Below are 24,777 nucleotides of genomic sequence, written 5' to 3'. Positions count from 1 at the left end.
TTTGTCAATTGAAATTAATTTGTCAATTTCTCATCACAATCCACCATCTTATTTGTTTAGAATTGTTTTTGCTTGTAAAGATACTTAATCTATGCATATTTTTTTCCTGATTCAAACAAGAGGATCTTTTTCACTGCAGAACATGATATTATGGACTATGGAAGCATTTAAACGGTTTTAAATTAAAAACATCTTTGTCAGACTCTGCTCCGTGTTTTGTTTATGTTTTGCTCCCCATGTGTTTCCTATGCCCATATTTGGTTAGTTTCCTGTTCTGATTATCTTGATTTCATCCCAGATGTTCCCCGTGTAATTTCTATTGATCCCAGGTGTGTCTTGTATTCCTATTATCCTGTTCTGTGTATAAATAGTGTTCCCTGTGTTTAGTCCAGTGCCCGGTATTGTCAGCTCCTTGTGCTATGTGTGATTCCTGCGATATGAATAAATTCCTTGGTTTAGTACTCCTGGTCTCCTTGTCCCTTGCTCCGTGTTCCCGCACAGTAGCAAATTGTGACAATCTTAGGGATTAGTTTATTACAAACACGTACAGTAGCTTTTCATTTTGCAAGACTTTAATTGATGGACGGGAGTGGTGTGGATTACATGTGGATTATTGTGATGTTTATCAGCTATTTGCACTCTAATTCTGACAGCATCCATTCACTGCAGAGAAATCATTCATGAACAAGTAATGTAATGCAAAATTTCTCCAAAAAAAAATTAAAAATCTACATCTTGCATGGCCTGAGGGTGAGTAAATTTTCAGCAAATTTTTCATTATTAGAAAATCTGTTCCTTTAAAGGTCATAAAATCTGCATTTGCAATTATTATAAAATAAGTTAATAATATTTTGTCACTTTGGTATCACATCAGCTAACCACTGGGGTACCTCAGGGTTCAGTACTGAGGCCCCTCCTCTTCTCAAAATACAACATTGCTAAGACCTATCATCTGTTTTTCTTACTACTGCTACGCTAACATCAAACTATTCAACAGCTGACTCTAGAATGAACGCCTCTAGGCTTTAAGGAAACAATCTAGAGAAAATATAAAAATAAGGCAAAAAAAAAAAAAAACATTGAGAAAATAACTAAACATGTATAATGTCTAACTTTGTAATAACACCAATATAAATTAAACCTCTATTATCAAAAAAAAAAAAAAAAAAAAAAAAAAAGATTTATATCTGTATCTATATAAGTTAAACTTTCGGTCACACTTTTGCCTCAAACTCCTGCTGCTCATTAATTAGTAAGCTAGTTGTTAAATTTAGGTATGGGGAAGGATTAAGGGATCTAAAATATGGTCATGCAGCATAAGGCATTAATATGTGTTTTATAAGTACTAATAATCTGCCAACATGCTAGTAACATGCATGCCAATTAATAGTGAGAATTGGCCCTTAAAATAAAGTACTACCAAACTCTTATTTAATTTATATTATCCTGTCTTGATCCACACTGCCATCTAGTGATTTTGTCCTCATGCACACCAAGGTTTTGCTGGTTAAAATGGTCTAGTTAGTTCTGGCTGGGAGATATAGTAAATACACTGTAATTGTAATTTGACTAAAAGGAATATATAACCTTTGAGACTGCGTTTGTCTGTGGACAAACAGTTACAAATTATTATTATTATTATATTATTGTTGTTGACACACAGTTACAAATTATTAACAAACTATTAGTTTATAGTTAGTTCATAGTTTTGTTCAGAGAGATAGTTTTGGTTAACTGAGATGGAGACACTAGATGAAAACTTGTAAAGCTAGTCATGGAGAGACCAACTGGGAGTGGTCAGTGTCAAGAGCAGTGGTGTGTGGGGCACAAATTAATGTGGGCTTAGTTGTAACACACATGGTTTAAACATTTCCACACATAGCTTGCATTACAAAACTTACGGTATTTACTAGTTGTCATATCAACACTATACAGACTTTTCTTTTTTTTTTTCAAAATACAGAAATCTCTTGAACATTTATTTACCAATAGCAAAAGTAAAGTTCTGGCTGAAGTAAATTTTTCATCTCAGTTTTTAGTGTTAATTTAAAATGAAACATCTGCTATTATTTTGATCTCCAATCTATTATTTAGCAGGTTAGATAGGTCTTTAATGCTTCGCTAACTAGCAGAAGACACTAACCAGTTTTAAATTCCAGTTGTGCAGATGGAAAATGTTGAAACACTGCATTACAATGTGCCCTGCTATTATTAGCAATTCTATGACATTAGCGATGTAATTTATGTTAATTACTTTCATGACTTTTAATAAGAAACATTGAGAAACAGGTGAATAAAGACTGAGAGTCAGTGTTTAATGTTCAGAAATTATTTCAAGAAATGTAAAGCACTTTGGCTCATGCATTTGACCATGTTCTGTGGAGGATGTTTTCATCTCTGTGTTTTTCTGAATGCATGAATGTATGTCTTCATCTGTTTGCCCACATTGTTTTGAACTATGCTGTATAACTGTGTGTTGCAATCAGAGCCGTCCCAAGCATAGGGCCCTGGTTGCAATGTGTTCATTGTCCTACTGCAAAATTAGTTTATTTTTAATTCTTAAAAAAAAAAAAAAAAATTAAGTTAATAATTTTATTTTATTGGCAAATTATTTTAGTTTGTCTTGTATATTCTTTTCATTAGATCAGATGACATTTAAAGCTGTCATATGACCATGTTACAACTTGCTTCTCAGATGTTACAATGTGCCCCACCAATGGGGCAAGTTGTCACATTTCACTTCCATTCTTTTGGGGTAAATAAAGGGAAAAAATGCACTGTAATTATGAAACAAAACAACATATTTATACTAGACTGTGAAATTAATGTGGGAAAAAAAAAAATCTCTGAACCCTGTGTGGATTTACACAAACTGAGAAAGTCAAAAAGTGGTTGTGTCCCACTCTTCCTATATACATTTACCATGTAAAATATTTATATACATTTAAAGACATTTAACTTATTAGTTTTGCTTCTGTCATTTATTTACAATAATGTGCACTGATAAATCATCCACAATATATATTAAGAATGATAAAATGTTCAGTTTTGATTAAAAACATTAGTTATAGTTTGAAGACGTGTCATCAAAATAACATTTGTATTTGTTATAATTAATGCTTTTTTGATTCTGTAATAATGGGAATATAATATAATTAAAATAGTTAATCTCAATAGCATGCAGAAAATTTTATTAGACAGTAAGAATGACAAGTTATGCTATTTTGTATTTTGCCTTGTATTCATTTCCAAGATTTTGTTGATATTCTAATAAATATGAATATGTATGTGAACTGTACTTTATTTAGTCATTACATTGTACAGTCTGAGAAAGATTATATACATCAAACAGAAGAAACACCTGATCTGAGAAGTCCTATTGAAACTATGAAGTGAAAGTGACTATGGTCCTGTGTATGAGTAGTCAAAGTTGTCATCTTTGTGGTGAGACTCATCCCAGAAATCTAGATTATTAACCTTACAAATGTCTGTTCGGGTGATACTAATAAGAATTATGGCATAAATTATGTAGATAAATATAAAAAAGCCAAAGCAGAATTTGTCTAGGAGGTAAGCAAATGCCACTTTACTCTGTGCCTCCTTTTCTCCTTTATCCATGTTATCCAAAAAGTTCACTATTTTCTGGAGTGAAGCCATCTCTGAAGCCAGATTACCAGACTGGGTTGCAATCACACCTGTATCTGTTCACGAAGACCAAATTATTTGTTATTGCAATGCTGATCTAATTAAAGGTGAAGTGTGTCATTTCTGCACCACTACCATCACAAAATTAAATCATGAGTGCTGAATTCACTAAACAGAACTTGTAGTATTTCAGCGCATTTTTAAATAAAGACATTATTTTAAGCAGAAATGCATTTCCATTCTGTAAACCCTTAGAGAATATCAACTGTGTTTGTGGCTAACAGTAACATTTGCATTAGAAAATAGTTTGGTATGATTTCAAAGTCCCATTTAAGAGCCAAGCTCCCAGTGTGCAATAACTGGACCAGCTTAAAGGTTTTTATCTTGATTTTAAAGGGATACTCCACCCCAAAATGAAAATGTTGTCATTAATCACTTACCCCCATGTCGTTCCAAATCCGTAAAAGCTTTGTTCATCTTCGGAACACAATTTAAGATATTTTGGATGAAAACCGGGAGGCCTGTGACTGTCCCATAGACTGCCAAATAAATAACAGTGTCAAGGTCCATAAAAATATGAAAATCGTCATCAGAATACTCCATCTGCCATCAGACGTGCAATCTGGGTGTTATATGAAGCGACGGGAACACTTTTTGTAAGCGAAGAAAACAAAAATAATGACTTTATTCAACAATTCCTTTGTCAACAGTCTCCTCTGTGTCTCTTCATATCACTGTATGCTCTTCTGTATCATACGCGCCACAAGGATGTGCTGCTTTCTTTCAAATCAAAGCTAAATACACGTAGAAACAGTGCATCTTTGTGGTGCGGATGATACAGAAGAGCATACTCAGCATACAGTGATATGGAGAGACACAGAGGAGACTGTTGACAAAGGAATTATTGAATAAAGTTGTTATTTTTGTTTTCTTCGCTTACAAAAAGTGTTCCCGTCACTCCATATAACCTAGATTGCACGTCTGATGGCAGATGGAGTATTCTGATGATGACTTTCATATCTTTTATGGACCTTGACTCTGTTATTTTCTTGGCAGTCTATGGGACAGTCACAGGCCTCCCGGTTTTCATCCAAAATATCTTAAATTGTGTTCCGAAGACGAATGGAGCTTTTACAGGTTTGGAACGACATGAGGGTAAGTGATTAATGACAAAATTTTCATTTTGGAGTGGAGTATCCCTTTAAGTATTTTACTGAAACATAATTTTGTCAATCATACAGTATAAATTGTGTCAATTTCGCTATTTAATTAGATGGATATAGTTGGCTTATTATAGGTTAAGCCCTGGCCTACATTTTTTTACAGAAGCAAAATGCATCGCAAATGGCACTACATGTTAACTATAGGCTAGGATATGAGATTATATTACTGTTGAAAAACAAACACATTCACACTTTTTTTTGTTAGTTTCAGAACTTGAAGCAGAGACATATTGACCTTTGTGCTTCCATTCATCTCTCACCTTTCTCCTGATCCAGGCTGTCATCTTGTGTTTTGGTGCTGTTTGATGGATGAACCTTGGCGGAGCGTCTGCACAGTAAGAAGCTGTTGTCTATAGACAGACGTGTTAGCACTATGGAAGCCAGCGTACTCATGACCAAACACACCAGACAGAAGCAGAAGTGGTAATCTTTAGAAGAGAAAACAAAGAAAATGCCATCTACTTATTATTGTACATGCTGATGTGATACTAGTGTTTTTGACTAGTTATTTTGTATATAAAAAGTATATCTTTTAAAGTATGCTGTTAGAAAAAGAAAATATAAACTATGTGGGCATTTTAAACAAATTTCTCATAAATACAGTGTTAAATCTTTTGTGAAGAAAATACATTTTTATATTTAAATATATATTGAAAATATACTGAATAATATACGGTAATAAAATATTACAGTTTATCTAATATCACATAAGGAATTGCCACTTTTTGTATATTGTGTTTCATATATTTTCACATCATTATATGGGAATGAAACTTTATGAATGTTACATGTAATGCTATTTTTATCTCCATTTCTAATTTTTTATTTCTATTAATACATGGTCAATGCATATATTGCAGTATATTGAAAAATATAAGCACTAGGAAATATATTACGTAATATATTGCGTAATGTTTTCTAAACTGGCTGAGCACTTTTCCTTAGGATCTAATGTTAGGATTAATAATATTAGATCATAATAAAGACTGATATTATTAGTAAACATAATTTCTGCCAGAATCACTTTACATCGGCATACATACAATCTGCATACCACTAAAAACCTGTAGTGTTTTGTTTAAAATGGAGCACATTTTCTTCTGTACTTTCACTTACGTAGAAGGGGGCTACACTTGCCACTGCTAGGCAAGTGATCACTGAGGATGAGGAGGAACATGGTGAAGCTCAGGACCAAGGTGACCTTAAAAGAGTTGCGCTCTCCCCCTTCAAATGGCAGAGCAAAGCTCACCAGGTCAGCCAGCAGTACCAGTCCACTGGGCAGGATCAGGGTTACAACAGCACTGAAGGGGTTAATCGACAGAGCCACCTGTTCAAAGATCAAAAGCAATTCATTAACAACCGATTTTTTCATGTCCTCAATTCACAAGTTAAACAATATGACAAAATACTAAAATTACTGTCTGTCGCTGATTTTTCACCCTAGTTCCAGGCTTCATGTACACAGCCAGAAAAGGAGAATCAGAGAGAGTTGCTGCATGTTTCACTCTTTTTTAATTGTTTATTTTTATATGGTACTCATGGTGTATTTATTTCTGAAAACTGCATATGGTTGTATAATGGACCATTTATGCCTTGATGGCTACAGGTAAGATGCTCTCTAGACTCAATATTCTTGTTCAGAGGTCTAGAATGGGATAATTTCATTACTTGGAGATAAACACGATTTGATGTATCCACAGTTTTGATCACGTCCATAGTCTGCCACTCTCCTCGACTGCCACCAACCAAAGACACATTATCAGCGATCTGGAGAGTGAGCGCGCAAGCTGGAGCAAACAAACAAGAGAACATATTTCATAGTTATTCTAAAATAACTTCCACAGGGAAATTAGCTTAATAGTTGCTGTAATTCCACTTTAATCGGGCCATGAGATATTTAAATGAAGTCATTGTCATTCTTTTCAGTGCAAAAACATCTCCTTTCCAATTAAAATAGGCTATTACAGACCATATTTACAAAACTCTATTTGCTTGGTGCAAACCATGGAAAGCAGGCACTAACAGTAGGCACAAATCATGTCTTCATAATATAATTAGGAATATTTCTCAGGTGATAAAAACAAATGGTCATAATCTGCTTAACATTTCAATCTTACTTTTTTGGCTCCATCCATTGATGGCCACAGGGCACGACCCCATCACAAAGGGGTAGTTAAAGAGGTTGATTTCACAGCTCACCATCGTGAACAAAACAACCGAATGGACCACAGTTCCATCCCGCCTCACCTGCACATCGTTAGTGTACGGCTCCATGGTCGTTTCTATTCTGAGTGCAAACAGAGAGAGATTATGACATTTTAGCAACATCACAGAAAAACTGTCAAAAAAAAATATATCTTCCTTGATATAAAAATATCTATCACTTCACTCTAAAAAAATGCTGGGTTAAATACAACCCAGCGCTGGGTAAAATATGGACAAACCCAGCGATTTGGGTTGTTTTGACCAGAAGGTTGGGTTAAACATTTAACCCAGCTGTTGGTTGAAAACAACCTAATCGCTGGGTTTGTCCATATTTAACCCAGCATATATTTCCCAATGTTTTATTCTAGGCCTTGTGATGGGTGTGTGATCTTCTGATCACCAGAGTGACCAGTATATGCCATACATCAGCATCAGTCTTGAAACTCACGAGTTGTCCAAAACTATCCGAGGAATCCAGATTTTATCAACTGGCAAAACAATTGTTGGATATTTATATTTCTCTTGCATCCATCCAAGATCAGGATCGTTCCACAGCTGTGGGGCAGAAAATGCTATCAGTCTAAGAAATGCATTCTTTACTTTTCATTTTTGGCAATTATAAGAATACATTTTGAATTTAGTGAATGTTTTAGTGAAGGAAACAATATAACAGTTCTTTGAAATACTTGATTCTGATTGGTACTGCATGTAACAGGATGTACAGTACTGTTACATATTTTTGTGTAATGACACTAATTGATTAGTGCACAGAAAGATCAATGTTCAATTATTGATCAGTGCTCAATAAAATCAATTATTGTCTCATTGATTTTCCTACACAGCTGTGCTATCATGTATCATATGTCTACACACTCAGATTCTTAACGCAAAATAATTTAAATTAAATATGTTGTTTTTAATCATTTATCTGCATTGTAAGTAGTTGTGTAATAAGTGGGATAAATATACAGTCAGCCAACCATTAAGGCTGCTTATGTTTGAAGTGCAAGATATTTGATGTTATCCTTCTTTACAGAACTGCTGAAAATAAGAAATATCACAATCAAAGTAATGCTGCTATATTGAATATCAGCACAGTTTCTGCTGTTCTAAAATTCTGTACAAAAGCACTCTGATTCATGGGAGTTTACACTATAGAATATGTAATAGTATTCAGTTAACTGAATCTTAACATGTGACAGTTACTTTACCAGGACAAAAGATTTTTTGAGGGAGATGGTGACACTCGGTAACTGTATTTTATTCAGGAACTCAACTCACCATGTTTACCTTGATACGGCTGGTCATTTTCATGTCCTTTGTGTCCTAAAACATGGTGACAAAATTATTAGGTACAGATGTTATAAGTATATGTGCTTTTTAAACATAGAGGATGATCAACAAGACAAAAGTGTCACTTACGAAAGACAATGTCTCATACAGTATTGAAGTGATGTTCACTATGATGGTACAGTTATCACTCTGTGGCGCACTGAACAGTTCTTTCTGAATCAGAGAATTCGCCAGACAGCGACGATCACAGGCAGTCTCGGAGGAATAAGCAGCAACAAATGCTACGGGACCAGATAAATGTTTATATTTATGCACTTGGCAGATGCTTTCATCGCATTCAAGGTATACATTTATATTTCATCAGTTTCTTGCTTTCCCTGGGAGTTGAACCCATGACCTTGCCGTTGCTAGCGTAATGATCTACTGTTTGAACTACAGGAAAACGTCAGTAAACTACCTGAAAAAGTCAGTTAAAGTTGTAAGTGAGGGAGTTCACTCACTTGAACATGCACGTTTTAGGATTGTGGATAAAAAAAAGTGCAGTTATGATACAAATGAATGCAAACATTTAAGATTATGAGTTTCTACTCTGAAAAAAAAAATTTCACTTAGAAATTGCTAGTAAATTTAACAAACAAAGAAATGCCAAGTAACACACTGAATTAAATGTGAAATTTTAAAGCACAAAAAATTAAATGGTATTTTCTGATTTTATTTACAACTTAAAAAATGGACATTGAGCATGTTACTATAACTCCCTTTTACAGGCGGTCATGCTGGAGAACATTATTATCAGGTTTAGATTATGTCAGAGGGACATACAAACTAAGACATTCTCAAATTCTAGTCAAATCTTACGCTAAAAAATATTGTATTATCACCTGTATTAATCTATAAAAATCATGCTCATCCTTTTAGGAAGGCTTGTTTATCTGCATGTAAATTATAATTATATCCACACAGTATTTAAATTACATGAGAAAGTTTACTACAACTGGAGAAATAATTTACCAAGTGGGGATGAACAGAGGAGGAGCAACAATGAAATCCTGTGTTGACGAACCATTTCAGCTTCTACAAACAAGAAAAATAAGTATTATTTTATGAATATATCCATTTTTAAGAATGTAAAACTGATAAACATTTACCTTTGCTAGCAAACTCCCAGGTCAGATTCCACAAAGCTCAGCTGTGACTTCTTTATAGTTTTTGAGGGAAACAAGGCTCATCTGGCTCTTTTAAAGGGTTGCAGCTCTTTGAAAACCACATGAATGTTGTTACGCAAGACAAACACAATAGACCCAGCTCATATCTGAACCATCTATGTCTATTAAATCTGATCCTATATTTTGCGTAAGCTTGTCTTGTTACTAGATCTACAGAAAATGAGATTTTGTAAGATCTCAGCATTCAGTTTATTGTTAAACATCACAAAAGAGCACTAATTACTTGCGGGGACAGTCAAACAGGAGGCCATACACGAGGACAATCACTGCACGTTAGCAAACACTTCCACTAGGTTTTTAATTATGTTTGATTAAATATTGTTTTCATTCCAGACTGACATTTTCATTATATTTGTGATGAATTAGAGTTTCACTAATTAGAAATAATAAACCAACAGTAATTTTCCTCCAGGTCTCTGGTTTCCCCTACAATCCAAAAACATGCAGGACAGGAGAAGTGGAGTTCATAGGAGTGTGTGTGTGTGTGTGTGTGTAATTAGCATTAACAATTAACTTTTTTTTTTTTTTTTTAGTATTTTCAAATAGTTAAATAAAATAATTAAAATGAGTCTGTTCTAACAGTTTTATTGAAATTGATACTGGGAACAACACTACAGTATACAGTATTGTAGTGTATTGTATGGCGGGTCATTCCTGCAGGTATTGTTTATTATGTTACTATGTTAATAGTTCATTGTTGAACCTCTGAATGTAGACTCCTGCAATTACAATCCCAATTCCAGAAAATTTGGGTCGTTTTGTGGAATGCCATAAAATCAAGAATATGTTATTTCTTCATTCTCTTTAACCTTTATTTAATTTACTAAAGTACAAAGAAAAGATTTCCAATGTTTTCACTGGCCAACTTAATTTTATTTTGTGAATGTAAACACATTTTGATTTTGACGGCTGCAACACACTCCAAAAAAAATTGTGACACAGCCGTGTTTGTCACATCAACTGTCCTTTTAAAAAAGTTAAAGTGAAAAAGGAAAGTGAAGATAGTAATTGTTAAAATTTTGCAAGCAGAATTTCTGTCCAATCTCACTTGATACAAGACTTCAGATGCTCAGCAGTCTGTAATCTATATATATATATATATATATATATATATATATATATATATATATATATATATATATATATATATATATATATATATATATCATATATATTTGTACCTGGCATTGTCTTGATCTAATAACCATGGACTTCCCATGAAAGACTTCATCTTGATGGCATTACATGTCTCTGTACAATCCCGTGTCAATGGTACCTTAGCACATATTCCAGTCACCCATGCCGTTTGCTCTGCTGCAGCACCATACCATGACAGACATTTTCTTTCGCATCTCTCGCTGATGAAAGTCTGGATGGTCCCTTTGGTCTTTTGAATGAGGATACCTTTACACAACAGCGGTGTAGTCAAAAACTGAAAAGTTTTTCCCTTGCGTTTTTAAAAAGTTTCACAAACGTTTTCAAAACGATTCGCGTTTACACATATCCGGCCAAAAATTCAACTCAGGTGTTCTGGATCACCTGAGAACACCTGAGAAGAGATGATGCCAACCCCTCAGAGGACCTCAGATGATGCCAACCCAGAGACAACATACAGAACTACCACATTATGCTATAAGTTTGATTGCATCATATAATAATTGCTGTTAATAGTGTTCATCGTCTGTTTGATTTTTTCGTACATTTCTGCCATACAGTATGTACATAAACTAAGTCACCGCTGATAAGCTACTACTAAATATATTTTAGAAACTTAATTTTCTGTAAAGTTGCTTTGCAACAATTTGTATTGTAAAAAGCGCCATATAAATAAACTTGAATTGAATAAAGCAGTCTGTTTAGTATTTAAAATATAGCATTTAGACACTTAAACCTGGTGGGACAGGTGAGGGGGAAAAGGTGGCCCACCCCTCTGTGACAGGGGGTCCAACATTTGTTGCTAAACTCCTGGGTGGCCTTTATGTTCCTGTGACCCATAATACAAGTAGTTTAGGGAATGGATGGGTGGGAACCAACAACAAACAATAAACAATGCCACCAATCCATTCCCTAAAGTGTGCTGTTTGTTGTGAGCGCAGGTCATGAGAGAATGTAAAAAGTGCAGGCTCGCTTTGCCCCAAGTAGAGGACAGACTTTGTCTTGGGACCCAGTGATGGCTCCAAGTACGCCAGTTGTTTTAAATCCCCCTTAAAATAATTAATAATAGGCCTATACTTATAAAAACAGAGTTAGTAAGACTTTGTAGAAGATGCCAAGCAATTTCCCACTGAGATGTTTCAGACTAGACTTATCTACTCACATCTGACCAAATGAAACAATTATAGAGGAGCAGATCTGCAGGTTTAGGGGACAACGAGTGCACTTCCTCTCTATGAGCTCGTGTGTGTTGTTTTAACGGAGTCCGCCAGAGAGCAGCCGAAGCGTTTAATTCCTCCTGTAAGCAACCAAGAGTCACAGTCACAGTCCTGCTGTCACGCCGTCGAACTACTGAGTGGACATTTAAACTCGAGAGTTACAGAAAAGTCGAATTTATAGAAATATATGTATTTTTTAAAATAAAAACTGTGTTCCTTTGTCAGTTTGAATGTTAAATCAACATTTTGCGCTATTCTCAGCTAGCACATGAGGAAATACAGTTAAATGAAGTAGTGGCCGTGAATAAAAGTAAGAAATGAGAAGAAAAAGCGCCCTGATCGCAGACACCTTCTGAGACGCAGAGGTGCAGCTGACAGTGTGACCGGTAAGAGTCCAGGTTTGACTTCATATCTATAGTTTACCCTCATGGTGGCCTTTAAAACCTGTAAAAAAACTTTTACTTTTCAAACCAATACAGTATGAGACTGATACAGCATGACGTTTTTAACTTTTATAAAAACGTAGCAGACGTAGGCCTAATGTTTCAAGAGTCCTCCTTAAAATAATACTTATGTTTGACTCGATATATAGATATGAATGCACGCAATTAATTTTCATGTCATTATTCTACGTTACAATGTATCACTCCGCCACTATTGTTTCATCCCACCCCGTTGAAAATATGGATTACAAAAACAAAAAAAAAAACCTTGATTTTACCTTCAGGTCTTCAGCCATACGAGTGTGTATGTCAGTAATGATCATTATAATGGCCATGTAAGCATCTTAGGGCATGTAAATATATTAATGTATTACTATACTTATGCTACTGTAGGCTTAAAATACTACATTATACAGTATGTAACTGCTAGAATCTGTTTCTGCTGAGCTCCTTACACAAATGTACTTATTTGAAGATGCTTCTGGACTTGCAGGCAGCAGGTGAAACCAGACGTCCTCACTGTGAGGGATGCAGGCAGGCAGCTGGTGGCTTTCAGTCCCAAACTCTGGCAAATTCATTAAGTACTTCATTAAGGATAGGTGTTTAACAAGAGATACACATACAGTGGATTTCTGTTTCCTGCTGTTGCATATCTTTTTTCCTAACAGGACGCAAAGCTGTTCTCGGCATGGTTAAGAAATCCAAACACGGTGAAATCCTCAAGACTGAATTGGAGGAACGCCGCACAACTCAAATTCCAGATGAAGTATCACATTCATGATATAATGGGAGCAGAGTTAGTAGAGCAGTAAGACTGCTGTATCATTGAATACATTTGAGTTAGAATTACGAGGACAAGGTCTGATGTCTGAAATGTTATGTTTTTATGTCTATTTGTAGCTTACGGACAACATCAGGGACATTATTACGATACGTGGACGGAAACGTCAACTAAGAGCTCCACTCACTTGAACTGAACTGTGCAATGTATTTATTGCTGTATTATTTTGGTTACAAACAGCAGAATCAACTGTGCACAATATATATATATATATATATATATATATATATATATATATATATATATAAAATTTTGCCAAACATCTCAGTCTCAAATGGACTTTTTCTCACTGTCTTTGTTGGCACCTCTCAGGATCGCCACTTTTTAATAAGATACATAAGGTTTCGAATTAAAACAAAACAACTTTTTAGGATTTAATCAATAAATTTATTATGTTTCAATATCTCTGTAAAACAAGTGACATAATGAATACCCCTAAAAACAGGGTTACAATCTGGCTATAACGGTGCAGATAGAAATCGCGCGATAGGGTGATCAAAAATGACGCATATTCTGTATTTGTGCCTCGGGACAGTTCAAGTAAAAGTGTTAAAAGTCAGAATACCTTATACATGATGTGCTGCTCAAATCAATAAGCAATCGATTTCAGAATATAAACACATTTGACAGTTACAAGTACAGTAAGAAGTAAAACGTAAGTGGAATAAACCGCATCAACAGAAAACTTACTTCACATGAACTAATTCCTGTAGTGTACACTTCGACAGTAGTCTTTCTTTTTGTAACATTAGCAAATATAAAAAGTGTCAAAAAGAAGAGAGTTTCGAAAAGTGTGTTGTTAAAAAAATAGATATGGCTGTAGATGGAGTATTATAAATGCCCAAAAAGCATCAAGGTGTTCAAATACCGCTAAATTAAGATAGACACTAATTGTCCCATGTGATCCATTAGATGTTTTAAAAAGCCTTTGTTGAACGCTGATATTTGGGGACTAAAACTAGTTCTGCCCATTCTGAGACTTCTAGACATACTGGGACCAACAAAACATTTCCTGGCCATGTTTCACCTCAGAAGAAAGATGGAAATTATACTTTGATTACACAAAAATAAAGGATCATGCATTATGATATATTATGACATTCAATTACAATTAAACCCATTTTCCCAAATCAAAGTTCTCATTACAGTAAAATATTATAGTACAATTTATACAAAAAAAAAAAAAAAAAATCCTTAAAATGTAAAAGAAAAAGGGAAACTAATTGTGATGAAAGGTCCTAAAAAGAGGCTTCATTTTTTTTTTATGTTTAAAAATATGTTTTCTAAAAATTTAGGAGTGAAATGTGGCTAGGACATGTTTTTGTGTATAATTAGTGTGGCCTTAAATTACAGTATAACCTCCCCAAAACAAATGGCAGATAGTGTGCACGCAAGTATAAAAATCTGTTCGGACACCTCATCCTTCCATTAACAGAACCTCATGTTTCAGGAACAGGTGCGAGGTCAGCTGACTTAACTTTATCACTTCAGAAAAATGGGTTAAACCACAAGACATTGCATATGCTTCACAGCAGCCAACAGTTACTCTGGTTTGCCAAATGGTTGCAGCCCTTTAGGGGGAAAAAAAAAGCAACACATGTGGTGGACTCAGTACCGCCCCATCCTAATGTAGTGCTATTTGGCAGGATCTTCATTTCTTTCAAACAAAGACTGTAAACAAACCTTACAGGTTCTCAATGGAAGGAACCAACTTCAGGACACTGTTAACCATCTAAAAGTTAATATCCATTAGTCAAAGGTCGCAGGTCATCCAATAGTACGTGTCTGTCTAAGGGAGATGGGTAGGGGATAGATTTTTACTACATCGATTGATAAAAGTTTTGTGAAGGTATAAAGTTGTACTGGTAATTACAAAGGAAGATGTGAAAAATGAAAACATGGTCTCATTTCTAACTTCTTCCCTTAGAAATACAGTTTGGATCATAGCAATCTTTCCTCAGAGCTCTAGAGCAGCAGGCATTTCCTGCTATTCTTCTTGACAGGGGGAGGGCAGAGCACGGCACGGATGGCCTCGTCAAACACCGTCTTAAGGCCGCGCTGCGTGAGCGCTGAGCACTCCAGATACTTCACAGATCCTGTCAAACAAAGACAAGCACAACCACTTTCAACATAACAAGCATGAGGTGTGAGAAAATATATGGACTTTCCATTCAGAAAGCGTATAAGTTTTTATGGCACAGTAATGCAGTAATTTATTAATGGACATGTTTTCGTGAGGTTTTAAACGTGCGTTGAGTCCACCTACCGATCTCTTTGGCCATGGCCAGGCCCTGAGGGAAGCTGATGGGAGTGAGCTTCTTCTCCTTCAGTTTCTCAATAGTGTCCTTCTCGTCTCTCAGATCAAGCTTGGTTCCTACCAGGATGATTGGAGTGTTTGGACAGTGGTGCCTCACTTCTGGATACCACTGAACACACACAAGACATCGCAACATGATCAAAACAACCAGCACGTGTGAGAAATGGACATGCAATGTCAGTCCTGCATGCACTAATTATTTCAAGAAGTAAAGCTCTGATAATATTTGCTAGCTTGGTTATACCTTCTACTTTGAAAAGAACACTTACCTTTGCACGAACATTCTCAAAAGAGGCAGGACTCACAAGGGAGAAGCAGATGAGAAACACGTCCTACGGGACAAAAGCATTCATGATGCACTGATAGAGACTTACAGGTGCATTTTCACTATTTATAGTTTTGCTTATCTGCCAGCAATGTCTCAGACTGACACGAAATGCTGTTTAAAATGAATGCTGTTTAAAATTGACTGTGTGTATGACAAAATAGGATTTTATTTAGAAAAACAGACAGGAGAAAATGAATGCATGACTTATGGATATATTGAACCCTGTCGACTACAGAGTCACTATTAGTTCATAGTCCAAACATCTGTGGCTGTATTACCAGTATAGTTACAAAAAACGATAGCAGAATGGAAGGTTAACTGAGACTGTAATATATTAAGTGGACAAACAAGATTTATGTCCACTTTCATGCAAAGGTACAGTAAATTCTTTTATACTTTTTCATTCGAAAAAATTAAAACACACAGGTTGGCACTAAAACCGAAACTCTTCATTAGCTTCTAAAAAAGGCTGGCTGCAGGTCTGTTATCTTACCGTTTGAGGGTACGACAGGGGACGAAGTCTGTCATAATCCTCCTGTCCTGCTGTATCCCAGAGACCCAGATTCACTGGTTTCCCATCCACCATCACATTCGCAGAGTAATTGTCAAATCTGTCAATCGAAAGGCAAGGCAATTCTTCTGAATGTTAATCAGTGACCACCAGGTAAAGCTGGATGTGAAATCAAGCTGACTGTAAACAAATGCAGTGATTCTGAACGGCCGAATCACAGCTGAGATCAAATATGTCAGTATATTGGATATTTCCTATGGAGGTACTCACACTGTGGGGATGTATTCTCCAGGAAAGGCATTGGTTGTGTAGCTGATCAGCAGACATGTTTTACCCACAGCTCTGGAATGAAGAAGATAAACACATCAAGATAAACACAAGGCATGCTAGTATCAGTAAGCAGAACTACTGAAAAACTGGTCTGATCAAGTCACTCTGTCAAAAAAGCTCTCATATCCTCCTGAGAACCAGAGAGAAAAAGCTTTGTGAATTTAGTATTTTTTTAATGCTATTACATTGTTTAGAACATAAGAAAAAAAATCTATTTTATTCATGTTTTCTCTGTCGAGGACACCAGGACTCAGTTCTTCTAAAGAAAAAATGGACATAGACCAATCAATTTTTAGGTTTCAGAATTTTTTTTTTGTTTTCAGGATTTTTTTTTTTGATGATTTTTGTATATGTTATAAAAGATATAACAAAATGATCTGATATACCATTTTACTTTATGCAATATGTGTGTAAAATTTCCATAAACTGGTTTACCCATTAAACACAAAGTTATCTATAATTTGGATATTAATGTGCTGTTGGGACAGCATGTTGAAAAAAGAAATGTATTAATGGGAGTAGTAATTTGCCAGATTTTCATAATAACATCTACTATTTCAAGAATATTGATATATAATTTATTTTCCTATTCATTTGTTGTGTCTTCCAAAATGCATAATAAACATGCCTTTTGTCCTGGTGTCCTCTACAGGGGACAGGTATGAAATCAATATCCTGCTTCATAACAGAAAGTCATATTTTGGTTTGAAACCCATAACATTTTCCTGAGATGTTGATTTATTTTTAAAGGGAGGGAGTGGTCGTGGAGAAGCTTCCAAACATTTGGTATCTCTGAAAACCCTGAATGTGCTCTGTACTTAAAACTGCGATGGGAGGTCTCAGAGAAATTCACTAAATTATAATGTCCTCTACAGAGACAAAAACACCATAGCTGGGTCTCAGGAGGATATGACTAGCATTCAGGGCTGAGATTTCCAGAATGTGACGTATGATTGTGTGCTGTTCACTTCCTCTCATAACTGAAACTTGTTTGTGAACCTTTATTCTGGTAGACTGTTTAATAACAACAGCAAATAAAATGTCAAATAAATAAATAAAAATATGAATCAAGTGCCATCCACAGATAATCAATATATTATTTCATTTTCTTTTCTTAAAAAGAACTGTCCATTAACATGTTAATCATGAAAAAATATATACTATAAACAAAAGTCAGCATATTTAGCATATTTTATATATATATATATATACATAAAATCACTTTTGTAAATTTCTTTCGATGTGGACATCTTAATCTCTTTGACCCATGTACATATATACACACACACATATAAAGTGATAAGGAGCACATACTCAAGGAGGAAAAAACATCAGTTTTATACAGAGGCCCAAACTGAGCACAAATATGGTATTTGGTGCAGTTGCTGATATTTACATGGGCAAGAAGAAATGTGAAATTCTGATAGCTTGTAATGTAAATCAATGAGATCTTTATAACTGTATAGCAGACTACTTACATAAAAAGCCTATAAATATCAGTTTTCACTCTATATTTTCCAATAATATGTCTTAGTAAGATTATTTAACGCTTAAAGGCTCAAAGGCCTGATGCATCACATCTGACACTCACATTTTAACATGGTTTTTCTGAAAATGATGTGAGGATAATCAAGTAAAAGTTACATCAGTCCAGCAAATGTTGAAATGTTGTCTTGAAATATTACTAACAAAATAAAAGTTATTCTTATTTTTACTTTATAAAAATCTTCACAGATTTTAAAGCAAAAAGACGTGTTTTACAAACTGAAGATGGTGGTTTGCCTAAGGTGCCTTTTATTTATTACAAAAGTATAAAAACTATAAACCAGATGACAGAAGGCATGTAGTGGATTGTGTACAACTGTTTTTTGTTTTGTTTTGTTTTTTTTTTGTTGGACCATATGCATTATAGGTTTAATTGACTGACAGTGACAGCCCTAAAAACATACTGATATTTTTCTAAAAATATATTGATTTTTGAGACTGAACAAGTACAGCATATAAACGCATCATATTACATCATAACAGCAAGCGCTATAAAAGACTGAGAAATGCCAGACGGATTCAGTCCATTATAAAGTACAGATCAAAGTCCAGCCGTGGTCTTACTGTACACGCACTGAAGCTTGAGACAATCATAAATTCACACTCTGTGTTTGATGTATGGGTGTGTCTTGATTACAGTGCGGATTTCTACACAAATCTATTGAATGAGTCAAAAAGGTTCTCATATGAGCAGCACTTCAGGGCTGAGATTTCCAGAATGTGACGTATGATTTTGTGCTGTTGACTTCCTCTCGTAAGCTGTTTTGATTTTGAAAGCTGTCCTCTGTGATGATACTATGGTACAGTCAGTGATGGTCTCATAACACTGGACTTAATGTTGCTCCGAGAAACTGCTTTAAATCTGTCTAAGGTGGCGGTTCTCTGGGCTTTGAGACACGGCCAGTGAAACACAGTGAGCCCAGACATCTTCTGGGTGAGAGAGTGTCAGTACAGACTCAGAGAGACAGTAAAGTGTACTCACCCGTCCCCGACGACCACACACTTGATGGCCTGCATGACTTTAACTCGATATTTACTCTCCCTCCGCGCGAAATGTATCAAGATGAGTCAAATAAACGACTCCGTTCAAAACAACACTTGTTCAGCTTTTATACGACCAGTTTTCTCCATTCACTCATTGCCACACACAGGAATGAAGTCGAGTAAGAAAGTTTGAAGGCACCACCCAGGACAGGAAGCGACACCAACAGGTTTACAAGCGCATTTCCGCTCGGTCCCCTACAGAATAAAAGTCCTCCAGCTTACTTTCCCTGCACTTATTTTGTTTCGTTTTATTCATTTATTTGGTTTTAAAGAATTGCAAATACAGCCAGTGGTACAAACACATTAGGATAAACAAAACAAAATCAAAAGATAAAGTTAAATAAAACATGGCAATGTTTACAAATATGAACACATTTTACAGCTTTTTTTTTGTTTTGTTTTTGTTTTTCAAACTTAACATGTTTAAGTATCGCTGAACTTCTGCCTTTAAAACTAAAAAGAAAGGCTTATTTCCCCATATTTACATTTATGTATATTAAATTTAGCCAATAGAAGTAGCTGATTAAGTAAATCATATTCTTTATGATAAGTACATGCCATACAGTATGCATGCCAAAAATAATTTTGGTTTAAAATGATTAAACATTTTCAAAATTACTATTCTGATAACCTCTTTTCCTGAGAAGACTAGGAAGCTCGACATTATTTGGCCTAGCTTTGTATCTCAATTCTTTTTTTGGTTCTTAATTTTTAATTTCACCTTTTAAAAATTCCGGGGTGGGGGGGTGCTGTATAACAATAGTATATACAATACAAAATAGATATTTTTTAATAAACGTCACATAGATAACATTGAAATTGACAGAATCGTTCAACGGGATCGGTGTGTAGTCAGATTTCTGAATGATTCTTTTGAGTCGGTTCTTTTTAGTGAATCAAAACAGGACAAGGGCGTGGCCGTTTTTGTTTGATTCTTAAATTAAAAACTCTTAAGAGCTGGTTCGCTCAGTGGAGGAGTGGACACTCCCACTTGTTTTAATGAATTAGTATTTGTTCACTTAATTATTTAACATTCATTTGAGGGAATTAAACTATGTTTAAGCTGATCTGCTTTCTTATCCTTCAGTGTCCCTGGGTTTAGGAAGAAGTGCACTTATTTTGACGTTGACAGGAAGTAGAAACTGATGACATCTGTTCATGAGCCCGTCTTCCCTAGACAGAATCCTAACAGATGGAGACTGATTCCAGCTGAGGCGAGATGAGTGTTAAATCCTCGCTGTAACACACGCTCGTGGTCGTGTGTGCGAGTCGTCAGTGAAGCGGTGTCTATGGCGGGACTGTCGCAGTTAGTGCTGCGTGTGTCGGGCTCGTACGGTGTGTTCTCGAAAGGGCTCAGCAGAACTCTGCTCATCTTCTTTGATCTCGCCTGGAGACTCCGAATCAGATTCCCTTACCTCTATGTTATCGCCTCCATGATGTTTAACGTGCGACTACAGGTGAGAATCTGTCTGTCTGTCTGTCTGTCTACCTGTGTGTTATACTTCCTTTCCATCTGTCTCTTCTGTAATTTGCTTAAATACTTATGTGCCTATCTATCTATCTATCTATCTATCTATCTATCTATCTATCTATCTGATGATTTCTTTCTATCTATCTATTTATCTATTTATCTATCTATCTATCTATCTATCTATCTATCTATCTGATATTTATCTGATTTCTATGTATATACCTTAATTTTTTTCTTTCTATCTATCTATCTATCTATCTATCTATCTATCTATCTATCGTTCTATCTATCTATCTATCTATCTATCTATCTGTCTGATTATATCTATCTATCTATCTATCTATCTATCTATCTATCTATCTATCTATCTGTCTGATGATATCTATCTATCTATCTATCTATCTATCTATCTGTCTGATGATATCTATCTATCTATCTATCTATCTATCTATCTATCTATCGTTCTATCTATCGTTCTATCTATCTATCTATCTGATGATTTCTTTCTATCTATCTATCTATCTATCTATCTATCTGATGATTTCTATCTATCTATCTATCTATCTATCTATCTATCTATCGTTTTTTTTGTTTTTTTTTCTATCTATCTATCTGATGATTTCTTTCTATCTATCTATCTATCTATCTATCTATCTATCTATCTATCTATCTATCTATCTATCTCTCTGTCTGTCTATCTGATGATATCTATCTGTCTGTCTGTCTGTCTATCTATCTCTGTCTGTCTATCTGATGCTATCTATCTCTCTATCTATCTATCTCTCTGTCTGTCTATCTATCTATCTATCTATCTGTCTGTCTGTCTGTCTGTCTGTGTATCTATCTCTCTGTCTGTCTATCTGATGATATCTATCTATCTATATATATATATATATATATATATATATATATATATATATATAATTTTTTTTTTTTTTTTTTTTTTTTTTTTTTTTTAAACAGTTTTTTTTTTTTTTTTTTTTTTTCTTTTTTTTTTTGAGCAATGTTGCTTGTGCACTTTCCCACTCAGGATGGGTAACTCATTCTTACCTGGGTACTTTTGATCGGTCGTGTATACCATGTCTCACCTGTTGATGGCAACATTGCCCAAAGTTGCCCCGTGTGTCATCAGCTTAGTGTTAAGTTTTCAGAATTTTTGCTAATCTCATCTTTGTCCCTCTTTCAGGTTCACATTGAGATACATTGATTGACACTGAATAGCTGCTGCTTGTCACTTTTTGGACACAAGCCCAGTAATGGCTCACAACACTATGTTTACCACAGACTTCATCAATGAAGCTCATCAGTTACCTATAGTTGGGATACATACAGACAAAAACATGCTGATTGGGATACCAGTGGGAATTATTCATGCAAAATCTGCTTCATCAGTGGAGATGACTAGGAATGTATGATGATACCTCATGCTCATCCGTTGGATGGTACGGACTATGATTAACTCATGAGACTCAAAAAACACATTTGGGATGAGTTGCTGTGCTCCAGTGTGCTTTTAACATGGAGAGAATGCATGATAAAAACTTGAGTCCAACAGTGTTGGAATGCGTTTTGTTTTGTTTTTCAGTTTTCCATATTAAGAGAATTTTTTTTCTTGGTTAGTCACCGCATGAAGGACGGAGTCCACCATCCACCTCCATCATCTACTCACTGACACAGCGGCTACTGTTACAGAAAACTACAGGGATTTGTATATACAGATGAGTTTATTTGTTTGTGTTTGTTATTATTAAATCTGTGCATTAAATGGCACATGCATTTTGGGAGGATTGTGAATGTACTGTGATTTAAACTTTGACAATAAATTATAAAGAGATTTTTTGCCTTGAGCTGTGACTGGGAAGTTTCTAGTAACTTTCTAGCGATCATGAAGACCTTGATGAGCTTGTTCAGGTGTGTTTGATTAGAGTTAGAGCCTAACTCTGCAGGAAAGTGTCCTGGAGGGCCAGAGCTGAGAACCACTGGTTTTTAGAGAAGATTGTATTATCAGCAGAAAGAAAAACTACTGTAGTTTATTTTTATTTTTTTCGACACAAGAGGGCACTATTTCATTCGTTTCAACCATTTCAAAAATTATTGTGTGAAAAATCACAAGAAAACATGACCTTTTAACAACTTAAAAGCAATATAGACAATTAAAGGACCCTACAGTAAAACATTGATTGCTGTCTGCTGAATTTAAGGTGTTTAAAGAGTGTAAGTAACTACTTATTGTGAATCACTGGGGAAAAATACCTCTGACTAGACTTTCTACAGTAGATAGTGCTTGCATTTTTTTTGTTTCTCAGACAAAACAGGTTTTAAAATGTATGAGAGGTTATTTTAAGACTTGACTCTGAGCTTTCCTCATCCAGTAAGTTCAGCACAGCATTTGTTTGATAGCAGGCTAGTGTAAAATACTGTTGCCAAGGCAACTGCCTAATTCTTTGCATGCCAACCCCCTCCACACACACAGGATTTTCCCTGCACCCTTGAAAAAAAAAAAATCTCATTGATTTTTGCTTATTGAAATGTTTTAATGTGGTTAATTAAAATTGACTGTTTAAAACAGAGAGGACAAATCAGAAAATGCATTAAATTTGTGGATATTTTGACCATCTTTCAGAAATAAACAGTATTTTTAACCAGGTCAGACTTAGTAGCATGCAGGTACATCCTGTGTGGGCTACACATACACATGTGTATCCTTATACAATTGCTGTGTATGGACGTGTAGTGATTGACCTCTATATTAAAATGGAATTGTGAAAATGAATCATACGATAGCCTACAGGAAATGTCTAAATGGAGCAAGCGATCCTTTCTAAATCATCTGTTTGAAGCTTTGATGTTGTGCACATAACATGGCCAAGACACATTATTCCACCAGAGGCAAAAATGATTTTTTCATTTATCTTTAGAGGTTAAATATGATAATTCATTGCTAAAATGAGCAGTTTATGGTAATTCTTCCATTTGCTATATTTCAAACAATGCATGTGATATTAGGATGTGATCCAGGATCAGCATGTTTAATGTAAAAATAAATGTAAATACAAGCATAGTGCTAAAATAGCCCTTGCTATAAATTATCAGAAAAAAAAAAAATATTGATTTTATTATTATTATTATTTATTTATTTATTTATTTTATCAGTAATGTTCATCACTAACTAAAAAAATATTTTGGTTGCGTCCAGAATCGCATACTCTCTTGAGTAGGTAATTGTTTTAAATAATTAGCCTACTTTGCGATTGGTAAAAGACTTTGTCCTTCTATTTTACTGCTTGTATTACAGTATCATAGTGATTATCAGTAAGATACAACAAAGTAGGTTTTAGTCAACCAAGATATTAATTTTACATCACTTAATGAAATGTACAATAATAAGTTGTAGCACATGCACCCTCGTAATGCGACTATAATGAGATTTAGGCACTACTGCAATTAAACTTTACCTAATACTTAGATTAATATGATGCGATTAAGCTCATAATTCTATAGCAACCATAATCACAGTGAAATATGTGTGTATGCTGATTTAATCACAATAAACAGGCAAATAAACACTTTGCTGTGGATAAGTCCTTACTCTTACTCTGTAGTTACAGCATTTTTTTTCTTCAGAATATCTGACAACCAGCAAAAACTGTTTTCAACATTGATAACAATAAGAAATGTTTATTGAGCAGTATATTATATTGACTTCTGAAGGATCATGTGATACTAAAGACTGGAGTAATAATGCTGAGAATTAAGCTTTGCCATCACAGGAATAAATTCAGTTCAATTCACACTTATTTGTATAGCGCTTTTCATAATACACATTGTTTCAAAGCAGCTTTACAAAAAAAGTATGTGTCTACATTACAAAGCAGAAGTGAATGTGTCCAATTAATGTTCATTTAATAAATGAACAGTTCGAGATAATAGAATCATACAGAATCAACTCAAGATGGGCATCCCGGGTTAGGAACAGAAAGGCA

General features: G+C 34.9%; 3 protein-coding genes across 4 annotated transcripts; 1 reads left to right on the top strand and 2 right to left on the bottom strand.

The window, feature by feature from the left end:
• Window positions 1-2,982: 2,982 nt before the first annotated feature.
• LOC109091833 (5-hydroxytryptamine receptor 3A-like) lies at window positions 2,983-9,620 on the bottom strand. The gene is made up of 10 exons (XM_019105619.2): window positions 9,515-9,620; window positions 9,378-9,440; window positions 8,496-8,647; window positions 8,355-8,399; window positions 7,522-7,628; window positions 6,986-7,155; window positions 6,537-6,655; window positions 5,985-6,195; window positions 5,129-5,296; window positions 2,983-3,701 (listed from the first exon to the last, which is right to left on the bottom strand). Exons 2-10 carry the CDS (start codon window positions 9,430-9,432, stop codon window positions 3,403-3,405), a joined length of 1,326 nt encoding a protein of 441 aa, XP_018961164.1. The 5' UTR covers window positions 9,433-9,440; window positions 9,515-9,620; the 3' UTR covers window positions 2,983-3,402.
• Window positions 9,621-13,612: 3,992 nt separating this feature from the next.
• Window positions 13,613-19,516, bottom strand: LOC109091836 (ras-related C3 botulinum toxin substrate 1-like). Its single transcript, XM_042731089.1, has 6 exons — window positions 19,262-19,516; window positions 16,675-16,746; window positions 16,387-16,504; window positions 15,835-15,897; window positions 15,515-15,674; window positions 13,613-15,344 (listed from the first exon to the last, which is right to left on the bottom strand). Exons 1-6 carry the CDS (start codon window positions 19,294-19,296, stop codon window positions 15,214-15,216), a joined length of 579 nt encoding a protein of 192 aa, XP_042587023.1. The 5' UTR covers window positions 19,297-19,516; the 3' UTR covers window positions 13,613-15,213.
• A 742-nt stretch (window positions 19,517-20,258) lies between these two features.
• LOC122138469 (small integral membrane protein 10-like protein 2A) lies at window positions 20,259-22,641 on the top strand. Of its 2 annotated transcripts, XR_006155595.1 has the most exons (3): window positions 20,259-20,780; window positions 21,981-22,236; window positions 22,415-22,641. XR_006155595.1 is itself a non-coding variant. In XM_042731097.1 (2 exons), exons 1-2 carry the CDS (start codon window positions 20,613-20,615, stop codon window positions 21,999-22,001), a joined length of 189 nt encoding a protein of 62 aa, XP_042587031.1. In that variant the 5' UTR covers window positions 20,259-20,612; the 3' UTR covers window positions 22,002-22,335. The 2 variants fall into 2 exon arrangements, 1 of the variants encoding a protein (XP_042587031.1); XM_042731097.1 differs by lacking the exon at window positions 22,415-22,641 and having other exon boundaries at window positions 21,981-22,335.
• The last annotated feature ends 2,136 nt before the right edge of the window (window positions 22,642-24,777 follow it).

This window comes from Cyprinus carpio, chromosome A3 (assembly GCF_018340385.1).
Source record: "Cyprinus carpio isolate SPL01 chromosome A3, ASM1834038v1, whole genome shotgun sequence".
In the NCBI taxonomy this organism is placed as follows: Eukaryota; Metazoa; Chordata; class Actinopteri; order Cypriniformes; family Cyprinidae; genus Cyprinus; species Cyprinus carpio.
The sequence above is the reverse complement of the archived record's forward strand: the minus strand, read 5'-3'. Positions and strand labels throughout refer to the sequence as shown.